Here is an 11,924-nt window from a genome sequence, read left to right as displayed (position 1 = left end):
GCATGTCAAAATGATGGGGCTTTATTTCTATGGATTCTTTGGTGTCGGATGAGGTGTGAACTCTGTCTAAAGCTGTCCCCACATTCAAGACATCTGTAAGGCTTCTCTCCAGTGTGAGTTCTCTGGTGTTTAACGAGGGTTGCGCTCTGACTGAAGCTTCTCCCACATTCTTGGCATTCGTAGGGCTTCTCCCCGGTGTGGATTCTCTGGTGTTTGGAGAGGTCAGAACACCGTTTAAAGCTCTTCGCACACTCTTCACACGTGTAGGGTCTCTCCCCCTGGTGTGTCCTCTGATGTCTAAAATGGTTGGAGATACGGCAGATTTCCCCGCACTCATGACACGTGTAGTGCTTCTCCCCCATGTGGACTCTCTGATGCCGGTTGAGGTGTGAGCTCTGTCTGAAGCTGTCCCCACATTTGGGGCACGTGTACGGCTTCTCACCTGTGTGTGTCCTCTGGTGTTTAACGAGGGTTGCGCTCTGACTGAAGCTTTTCCCACATTCTTGGCATTCGTAGGGCTTCTCCCCGGTGTGGATTCTCTGGTGTTTGGAGAGGTCAGAACACCGTTTAAAGCTCTTTGCACACTCTTCACACGTGTAGGGTCTCTCCCCCTGGTGTGTCCTCTGATGTCTAAAATGGTTGGAGATACGGCAGATATCCCCGCACTCATGACACGTGTAGTGCTTCTCCCCCATGTGGACTCTCTGATGCCGACTGAGATTTGAGCTCTGTCTGAAGCTGTCCCCACACTTGGGGCAGGTGTAAGGCTTCTCTCCGGTGTGAGTCCTCTGGTGTTTAACGAGGGTAGCGCTCTGACTGAAGCTTTTCCCACAGACAGAACACCCGTAGGGCTTCTCCCCGGTGTGGGTTCTCTGGTGTTTAAAGAGGTCGGAACGCTGTTTGAAACTCTTCTCACAGGTGTCACACATATAAGGTCTTTCTTCATGGAACCGCCTCTGGGCCTCAAGTAGGCTTGAATGATGGCAGTTTTCCCCACTGTCAAGAGATTCATGAGGTTTCACGGTATCTAACCTGTGTTTGCAATTGTTCCCACGTTCATCACCGGTAATGGGTCTCTCTGCTGTCTGGATGTGCTGAGCAGGAACAAAGTTTGAACTTTTGGCACTAGGCCCAAATTCATTGTTTTTGGAGTCTCCCTCTTCTCTGGGAGCACTCTTGAGATCTGAGATGCTGGTGACTCCCTGATCTTCAGGAGACTTTTCAAGTTTCAGCATTGAGGGGTCACCTGAGGGCTTTTCTATCCTGTCCTCATGGGCATCCCCACACTCGGAAGACAGGGGCCCCTTCTCCTGGGACCCTTGTAGCTGCCCTTGTGGCTCCACTTCTTCTAGAATTTCTTGCTTTAGAATCAACTCTTTGTTCTCAATTCTGGTTTCCAAACCTGAAACATGAAAATACAAATTGCTGACATTTCATCCTTGCGCAAGAGTGAATAAGAAAGTGCTAGCAGAAAAACAACCCCCCCACCAAAGCCCTTTTAACGTCCTCCATGAAACCACTCCTGAAGTTAAATTATTTTAACTAACCTGTCAGATGTGCTCACATTTACCTGTACAAACCCCGTTTCTTTCCTTTTATACTTGTGCCTCTGCTGGCCAACCTGTCTCTCCTGCCCCAGCCCCACTGCACTGTTGTGTGAATCACTGTATTACACGAGGCATTACTGGAGAAGGTGTCGACACAGACGGTACAACCTTTATCCCGTGCATGCAGGATGCTTTACTAAGAGAGATTGGTGGGTGAGTTACAGTAACAGACACACCAGGTGCCGCCAGTCTGAAGGCAGGCTCTGGGTAGGCAGTAAATCTAGGACTGATGGAAAGTCTGTGAAGGATTCCATCCCCCAGTCCAGAATTCTTGCAGTTTACTCTCCAGGAAGGCTGAACCAGGTAAATTCGGGACTGGGGACGTGAGGCACAGCTGAGAACAGGGGACAGGTACCACCTTCCCATGAGGAGAGTCAAGTGAAAATGGACACACTGACTGGTGGAACCTCCATGCACTGTCCTCTGTTCAGGTTCAAACTGTCAGCCCCGAGCCTGACATCCTCCCGGCAGAAAGGGCAGGGATTTCGTAGGCTTTAGTCCCTACTGGATTCCCACCTAGAACTGCGCCTGGCTTATCTGCAGACACACAGTGAAATATCTGTTGACTGAATCTCTCTATGGGAAAACTTGGCAGCCTGGGCCAAAGACCCTGAGACACTGACATGTGGGAATTCCCAGGTGAAACAGCGCCTGATGCCTGACCCGGTCCTGAAGATCACAGTTCACAAGTCCTTCCCAATAGAGTTTCCAGTCAGAATGCTTGGGTTTGGGACTTCCCTGGTGGCGCAGTGGTTAAGAATCCGCCTGCCAATGCAGGGGACACGGTTCGAGCCCTGGTCCGGGAAGATCCCACATGCCGTGGAGCAGCTAAGCCCGTGTGCCACAACTACTGAGCCTGCACTCTAGAGCCCCCGAGCCACAACTACTGAGCCTGAGTGCCACAACTACTGAAGCCCGCAGGCCTGGAGCCCGTGCTCTGCAACAAGAGAAGCCACTGCAATGAGAAGCCCATGCACCGCAATGAAGAGTAGCCCCTGCTCGCCGCAACTAGAGAAAGCCTGCGTGCAGCAACGAAGACCCAACGCAGCCATAAATAAATAAATAAATAAATCTATTTAAAAAAATAAGAAAAGGGATATTTCGGGACTTCCCTGGTGGTCCAGTGGTTGGGACTTCGCCTTCCAATGCGGGGTATGCAGGTTCGATCTCTGGTCAGGGAGCTGGGATCCCGCATGCCTCGCGGCCAAAGAGCCAAGACATAGAACAGGGACAGTCTTGTGGCAATTTCAATAAAGACTTTAAAAAAAGGGGTCCACATCAAAAAAATCTTAAAAAAGAAAAAGAAAGAAAAGAAAAGGGATGTTTAAAGAACAAGAAAAAGCTCTTCAAAATATTAATGAGAGCAGAAATATTTCAACCTAAGAGTTGGAAAATAAAGCTAAGGAGATTTCCCAGAAAGGGGAAGAAAAGATAAGGAAATGGGAAGGAGGTAGGGAACCCTACAGGATCAGCCCATGAGTTCCAACATCCAACTGGAAGAAATCCCAGAAAGAAAACAGGAAAAAATGAGATAAAAATAAATAGATAAAATAAAAGAATACTACAAAAAATTTCTCACAACTCAAAGACGCGGGCGTCTATATTGTCAGGACCCGCCAACTACTCAGAACAATGAATGAAAAAAGAAACCTCACACCCAGCCACACCCATTGTGAAATTTCATACCAGCAGGAATAAAGAAAAGCTCCTAAAGGCTTCTGCACAGAACAGATCACACACCAAGGATAAAATATCACAGTGGCGTCAGATTTCTCAATTGCAACATGGCAAGCTAGTTACAAAATCCACCGTCTTCAAAATTCAAAGGTAGAGTCATTTCTAAAGTAGAATGCTGCCTCCAGCCACACCATGATCTGGATGTGAGAGAGGAATAAAGGCGTTTAGACATGCATCGAGTTCCCAAGTATATGTTCTCTGTAATATACTGGAGGTCGTTCTGTATCACATGGAGGGGGTAAAGCAAGGAAGAAAATCGTATGGGATCCGGGAAAGAGAAAAAGGTGAGAGTGAAGGAATGTTCTAGGACAACAGCTGTGTAACTGACCTGGAGAAGCCCATCCACCCTGGAGCAGAGGAGGCTTCAGGAGGGACTCTCCGAGGGGAGAATGAAGCCGATGGCCCATCTGATGGATCTGAACTCACTGAGAGGGGTTTACGTTCCTAACAGAGTTTGTGGGTGAACTAGTGCTCAGGAGTTAGAAAAGGAGGCACGTGCAGAATGAGGCATTATTAATTCTGGGAAAAACTAAAAGCTGTAAAGGAAAAGACTTACAATCATATATATTAGGTGGGTGAATATAGATAATATTTATATGGGCATAATACTGAAATACTCCCTTAACAAAAACAGACTGATTTAACTATGCTGAGAGAATTACGGACTGCTAAATGTGAGCATGCTGGGGAGACACGACCCTGTGTTCCTTAGCAGGCAGTCAAGAGATAATAACTGAAACTGAGAAAAAAAAACCCAGCAGAATAAGCATCTTATTTAGAAATATGAAAATAAATACCACTGGAAGGGGTGAAAAGATTTTAAAGTTGTTGTCTCTGCGAAGTTGGAATCAGGATTGAGAAGGGCCTATTTTCCTAAGAAGATTTGAAAAACACAAACCATAAAGGAAAAGACTGAAAAATTTGACTATATTAAAATTTCAAAATTGTATATAACAAAAACACCATGGTTAGAAAGACAATCCACCTCTATAACCAATAAAATAACAAAGGATTAGTATCAAAAACATAAAGAACAGCCACAAAACAATTTAAAAGACAGTGGAGGAAAGGAGAGGAGATAAGGATACACCATTCATTAATCCTAACAGTATTACTTATTGAGCACCCACTCTATGCCAGGCACTATTCTTGGCACTTGGGATATAAATGAACAAAACAGACAAAAATCCTTCCCCCTGTGGAGCTGACATTCCAGAAGGGATGGTCAGACAATAGATGAACATAAAGTCAAATATATAGGATGTCAGAGGGTAATAAATGCTATGGACCAGGTCAGGCAAGGCGAGGGATCTGTGAGGCGGCTGATGGCAGGAATCATGTATTAACATGACGGTCAGGTCAGGCCTCGCCGAAAAGTGAGATGTGAGCACAGGCTTGAAACAAGTCAGGGAGTCCGTTTGGTGGAGATCCGGAGCAATAATATTCCAGGTAGAGGGAGCAATCAGAGCAAAGACCGTGAGGCAGGATGCCCACCACGCTCAAGGAGCAGCAAGGTCAGTGAGGCTGGGGGCGTAGGTGAGGGGAGAGCAGGAGGGAACAGGGCCAAGTCCCATCAGGCACCACAGGCTTTTACTCTGCGTGAAATGAGGAGTATTCAGGTTCTGAGCAGAGGTATGATGCAACCCAACATTCTAAAAGGAACACTTGGGCTACTGGGTTAAGACATCATGCTGTCAGCTGAACACCAAATGTTGCCAAGGGTGTGGAGAAAGATGAATTCTCATGTACGGCTGGTAGGAGTACAAATTGGCTCCCATCATTTTGGACAGCCAGATGGGCAAACATCCCTAAGTATATTCTCTTCAGAGACTCCTACATATGAACACAGGGAGAAAGAGACAGGAACGTTTGCTATAATACTGTGTGTAACGGTGAAAAACTAGAAGCCTTAACGTCCATTGACAGGAGAATGGATAAGTAAATATTGGAATAGTCATACAATGAAATATATAGATGTTAAAATGAATAAACTAGAGCTACACGTATCAACATGGATAAATCCCAAAAATGTAATGCTGAGAAAAAAGCCAAGGTGCAAAAGAACCATACAGTAATATAATTTATATACCATAAAAGCATGTAAAAATACTATATACGTTTACATATTTATGTGTTTACATACATTTATATAGAGACAATGTGTATATGTGGCTACATGTATATGTAGAAAGAATATAAAACAAGCATGGAAATGATAAGTCAGGATATTGGTTACCTCTGCAGAAGGATCAAGGGAAGAGCTTTCAGGGAGGGTACACAGAGCTTCACCTATAGCTATGGCTGTAATATATTATCTCTTCAGAAAAAAAAATGAAGCCACGGCCAATATTAAAATTCAATAAACCTGGGTGGTGAATCCTCAGGTGCTCATTATACGTTTTTATACTTTCTTATGTATTTTGATTAAAAAATGAACCAAAATAAAAAGCTGACTCTATCACCTAACAATACAGAACAGAGAGGTCTTGCTTGGGTCACAAAAGGGACTCGAAGGCTCTCAACCTTTGTCTGAATGGCAGGCTGGCTGGGGGATTTATTGAAGCAAGCCCACCACAAATCACACACAGCTGGAAACAAGCAAAGGCAGGGCACTTACTTGGCGAGACTGCGTTCCCATAATCCTTCGGCGCACTCTCCCTGTAGAGGTCCCTCTGTGCTGGGTCCAGACGCTCCCATTCCTCCCAGGTTAGAGACACCGCCACATCCGGGACTGTCACCAACCCCTGAAACAACACAAGACCTCCCTCAGCACCTGCCGTCCCAGGATGGCGTCACCAACAGTGCCAGGATGAAGCCGGACTCCAGAGAGAAGTCTGCGAGCGCTGAGAAACCGAGTCACGACCAACGGAGTCTTTATCAGTGAGCCTTGTACTGATGCGGGAGTTGCAAAGTGACCAGAAACAGAAGCTGGCATTCTCCTGCAATCCTGAAAAGCCTTTCTATGAACTGTCTACGCTAACTTGTGGGGGAGAGCAAAATGTTCATTTGGGTTATATTGCTGTGATTTATCAAAGCAGAAACCTGATATGGATTGAAAATATACAGGTTAACCGGAGTCCCGAGTTGCAGTGCTGGCTCTCAGACGCTGTTCCCTCACCTGTGAAATGGATACAAAGTTCTATCTTCAGAGGACGGTACCTCACCAACAGCAGTAATGTGTTTTCCCCTGAGCCTCTCCTTTCCTTGTAAAGGAAAACCACACTCCTGTGTGTCTCCTCTGTTCTCAGTACTCTGAATATTCACTACAACACTCCTTCACTTCTGACACCAGATGTGTGCATTTCCACAGGTCAAGCAATTCTGCGGCACCAGCTGGGTGTCCTACAGTTTAACAACTCTGACCCTACCTACCTGGAGATGGTATGACATCCCATTAGGTTAAAGGGCTCATGTTTCATACACATCCTAAAGTTCACGCAAAATGTAATAAGGAAAGAACTTATGAAGCCCACAGCATCCCTCACACCTCCATTCCCACCACCAGAACACGTTCACTCCTCACCTGGCGTGAGGTCCCATCAAGCTCTCTCTGTAGAGCCCAAACCAAGGCGGCAGCCTCCTCCCCGCTCTCCGGGCAGTGCTTGCGCACCCAGGCCTGGAGCTCCTGGGGCAGGATGGTCAGGAACTGCTCCAGCACCAGCAGCTCCAGGATCTGCTCTTTCGAGTGCACCTCGGGCCTCAGCCACCGACGACAAAGTTCCCTGAGTCGGCTCAGCGCCTCTTCGGGTCCGGCCACCTCCTGATAACGGAACCGCCTAAAATGCCGTCGGGAAGTTTCGGGATCCGGACAGTCCCCAGGTGGGTCGGACTCCCCACCTCCGGGTGAATCTTCCTCCACTTTCACTATCCAAGGTCCGTCACTCAGGGGCAGAGCAGCGACCCTGCCTTGACTTGCGGTCCAGATCCAACTCATCCTTCTCCTGCAAGTGCGCACTTTCCCGGAGTTCTGCCTTCAGGTGAAATGACAGCAAACCCAGCAAAAAGCCACGGAGCTCATCGGATCTCCCCAAAGCAGCGGCTGCCCACCGTCCCGTCCCTAACAAGCCCCCACCTTGCCCAGCCCCCTCCCAGCCCCCTCCCAGCCCCCTCCTACCCGCAGCTACCCCTCCCAGAAGCTGCCAAGTCCCGTGACAAAAACCACTAATAGCCCCAGCAGGAAGTGCGTCCCCGACTCACTGCGGTGCCCAATCCCGGGCATTTCCGGGGCCTCTCTAGGCTCCCCGGAGGAGTGACGTGCATCTCTGTGGTTCGCTGTCCTCACCCTTCAGAGATACTCTGCACGAGTACCTTGCAGTGTGGCGCTTATAGTCCTTAAGGTTACCGAACTAAAGGATATTCTTCCTTTAAAAATGAATGTCATTCTTTAACACATTATCTGTGAATAAAGTTTTGTAAATTTTGTTTTAGGGAAAGTTAAAAGTTCCAACTGTACAATAAGTGGTCATTCATCTACTGGATATTCATTTAATGCAAGAAAGGTTTGTTGAGTATGTTTTACATGCCAGGCATCGTGCTTGACACTACAGACACAAAACTGGGAAGACATAGTCCCCGTCCTCCGTTGTTCAGTCTCCTAAGGGAGACAGACACTTAAACAAATCCTTGCAGGACAGTGTGGTAAATGCAGTACTTTGAGGTGTATGCAGTGTCTATTTGTATAACCAGAGGTGGAAATAATCAACCATGCCTAATGGAGAGGGTACAGTGAAAGACTTCACAGAAGAAATTAAGCTTCACAGAAGAGATAAAGCTTAAAGAGTCCATGTGGACTGAGGACATAATTTAATTTAATTTAAAAAATTATTATTATTTTAAAATAAATTTATTTATTCATTTATTTTTGGCTGTGTTGGGTCTCTGTTGCTGCACGGGGGCTGCTGTTTGTTGTGGTGCGTGGGCTTCTCTTGTTGCGGAACACGGGCTCTAGGTGCACGGGGTAGTTGCAGCACGTGGGCTCAGTAGTTGTGGCTTGCAGGCTCTAGAGCACAGGCTCAGTAGTTGTGGCACATGGGCTTAGTTGCTCCGCGGCATGTGGGATCTTTATGGGCCTGGGCTCGAACCCGCGACCCCTGTATTGGCAGGCGGATTCTTAACCACCGTGCCACCAGGCAAGTCCCTTTAATTTTCAAATTGGTTAAATTTATAGGCAATAAATCCATAGTAGATTGTATTATCCCCTCCAACTTTAGATTTCCTATGCCCAGCTTCCTTGCAGTGCTTCACAGTTGGTATCCAAGTTGCCAAGGATTTTGTCCTATTCTAAGCCCTACTCCCCTGCTCTATCATTTACTCCCTCTTCCTCACTTCATTTTAAGTATCTACATGGACACTGCCACCCCACCTCTTCTTTTCTGTGCCAGTGTTCAGAAAAATAAACCACGTAACTGAAATGAAGGATACTATACATTAGTTTAATATTTACATTAAATCATCTGCATTATTTAACAAATGAAGAATTATCTAAGTTATGTTATGGGTAAATTCATTTAAAATACCATTTATTTCAATAAGTATTGTACAATTAATGTCCTGATTTATGAATGCAAAGTCCCAGGCAGGGTCAGGATTCCATATGACATATCTGTGGACTAAAGTTTAAATTATAAACTAATGATTTATCCATAGTTTGTGCAAAAGCACAGGCAGTCAACCCCTACTTTAGGCTCTAGCAGGTAAGTGGCTGTATTAGTCTGTTGTGATCTGTTTTGATTGGACATTAACAGGACAAAAAAACAGGAAAAGGCAGATTTTTCGGGATTAATTTTTATGTCAAATCCACTTACACAGAAAAAATTCACTACTCACAAGGCTCATATTCATCATTTTACAAATTTAGAGCTACATGTAATAATTTTTAAAATATTTATTTATTTGGCTGCACTGGGTCTTCGTTGCCGCGTGCGGGATCTTCCTTGTGGCCTGCGGGATCTTTAGCTGCAGCCTGCAGGATCTTTTAGTTGCGGCATATGGGCTCTTAGTTGCAGCATGCATGCAGGATCTAGTTCCCTGATCAGGGATCAAACCCAGGCCCCCTGCATTGGGAGCGCAGAGTCTTAACCACTGGACCACCAGGGAAGTCCCAACATGTAATAATTTAATGACATAACTTGTCACATGTTTGCATCTGATCTCTCCAGGTGGTCTGAAAGTCCCTGGAGGGCAGAAACTTTGCACAAGTCTACTTTTTCATCTGTGTGGGAATGCTATCACAGTCTGGCAGGAAGTCAAAAGCTCTTTTCCCAGTATTCCAGGACAAGGCTTTGAGTAGGATTGGGTGGCCAAGGATGGCAAGGGAATTGGACAGAATGCAAATCCACAAATAAGAGAACCCTTTATAGTATAGGCAAATCTAGCTCCAGACAATATCCACCTGTATAACTAGTAATGGAATACAGAAGAGAATATCACGTTCTATGAAGGCAGTACAAGCATTTTTCATCTCCTCCCAGTGAGAGGAGATGTAGGTCTCCTTACTAGCTGATTACCAGTCCGGGCTCCACTAGTTCCTGCTTCTGGGTTGTGTGACTCTGAACTCTGATCATGATATAGTGATTTGCTTAGCTCTTATCTCCCTTTCTCCTGTAACTTTTGCCTTCATCTGCAGAATATCAAATGCTTTCATCTGCTCTCACTGATATCATTGAATGACATATTTCTCTGTTCCCAATGCCTTTTCTGATGCTTTGTTCAAAAAGTTAATTGAAGAATGCTAGCTGCCTCATCTTTTAAAAATAATTGAGGAGAGAAAGTGAGAAAAGGAAAACAGGGCAGGAATAAATAAGATGGAGCCAGGGATAAGATGGGATTAGAAATTACCCACTGTAAACTGCTGTATACTGGCAAAAGGTAACCCCCAGTTTGGCTTTGAGAAACCTCAGCAGCCAAAGCAAGAAGAAAACAAGATCAGTTCCGTGATGTGCAGTGCATCTCGGGTAAAAGCAAACTACTATAGTGGCTTAGGAGAAATCCAGCTATTCTTGGTACCAAGAGGAAAGAGAAATTTATACTCATAAGAGCAAAGCTTGGGCTTCCCTGGTGGCAAAGTGGTTAAGAATCCGCCTGCCAATGCAGGGAACACAGGTTTGAGCCCTGGTCCCGGAAGATCCCACATGCCGCGGAGCCCCTAAGCCTGGGCGCCACAACTACTGAAGCCGGCACGCCTAGAGCCCTTGCTCCACAACAAGAGAAGCCACCACAATGAGAAGCCCGCGCACCGCAACAAAGAGCAGCCCCCGCTCGCCACAACTAGAGAAAGCGCGCACGCAGCAACGAAGACCCAACGCAGCCAAAAATAATAAATAACTAAAATAAATAAGTTAAGAAAAATAAGGGCAAAGCTTAGCTTAGCTTACTTAATTTGCAAGACAAGCCAGGTTACAGTGACCTGGGTATTTCTTGCTTATGCCTCTGAAAATCATAAGCAAAACTTCAATTGTTTCCCCAAATTGATATAAAGTAACCGCTAACCAATTCCCTTTCATTTAAGAAAATTCTAATATTGTAACCAATCGCTGTGAAGAATAAACAGTCACTGCCTCCACACTACATAAGATACTTTGAAACAATATACTTCTGAGCCTCATGCTTTGTTTTGGTTTGAGTGCTCCCAGTTTGCTGTCTTTTTTTTTTTTTTTTAAAGCAGAGCTTCTTTTTTTTTTTAAATTAATTAATTTATTTATTTATTTTTGGCTGTGTTGGGTCTTCGTTTCTATGCGAGGGCTTTCTCTAGTTGTGGCAAGCGGGGGCCACTCTTCATCGCGGTGCGCGGGCCTCTCACTATCGCGGCCTCTCTTGTTGCGGAGCACAGGCTCCAGACACGCAGGCTCAGTAGTTGTGGCTCACGGGCCTAGTTGCTCCGCGGCATGTGGGATCTTCCCAGACCAGGGCTCGAACTCATGTCCCCTGCATTAGCAGGCAGATTCTCAACCACTGCTCCACCAGGGGAGCCCACTGTCTTTTTGGTGTGTGCACAATATTTACTAATTACCACTTCAGCGATTCATTGGTTTTACTTTTTTTTTTGTCTGCACTTTTGACGATTCTAAATGTAAAAAGGGAAATACAGCTACTACATTGCACCAAACATACCGCAGTGTCAATTTAAGCGTCTCCAGGTCTCTCTGGAGATAGTAGGGGATTTTCTGCATTTCTTCATTCCCATAAGGTAGACCACGGCGCGAGCAAGGCATTCTCAAAACTCCATCCCTGACTTGAGTGAAAATTCACAACATACGCTAAAAAAATAACGCCTGGAGTAGCCAAGGATATATGCCACTCAGAGTGGAGTCGGTGAGCCTCATTCATCTTCGTCACTTGTAAGACAGTGACTCTTGTACCTGTCGAAGAGCTTTGCAAACGGATACAAAAATGAGACTATTAAAGATGGGATCCCGAGAGGGTAAGTTGCTTATCTCTAGTGAAAATCTGTGCTTCGCGGCTCCTCTTGCTGCAACCTGTTGGCTTCGGAGTTACTATGAACCTCAAATAAATGCAGACGTCGCCGTTAAAAAAAAAAAAGGATGGGATCCACTTGGCTAGAGAGGCCCTGAATAGACGGCT

General features: G+C 45.7%; 1 protein-coding gene across 1 annotated transcript; it reads right to left on the bottom strand.

The window, feature by feature from the left end:
- ZNF394 (zinc finger protein 394) lies at positions 1-7,392 on the bottom strand. The gene is made up of 3 exons (XM_068565871.1): positions 6,868-7,392; positions 5,962-6,088; positions 1-1,402 (listed from the first exon to the last, which is right to left on the bottom strand). Exons 1-3 carry the CDS (start codon positions 7,276-7,278, stop codon positions 6-8), a joined length of 1,935 nt encoding a protein of 644 aa, XP_068421972.1. The 5' UTR covers positions 7,279-7,392; the 3' UTR covers positions 1-5.
- Between the last annotated feature and the right edge of the window lie 4,532 nt (positions 7,393-11,924).

This window comes from Eschrichtius robustus, chromosome 16 (genome assembly GCF_028021215.1).
Source record: "Eschrichtius robustus isolate mEscRob2 chromosome 16, mEscRob2.pri, whole genome shotgun sequence".
In the NCBI taxonomy this organism is placed as follows: Eukaryota; Metazoa; Chordata; class Mammalia; order Artiodactyla; family Eschrichtiidae; genus Eschrichtius; species Eschrichtius robustus.
This window is presented reverse-complemented; position numbering and strand designations above follow the sequence as displayed.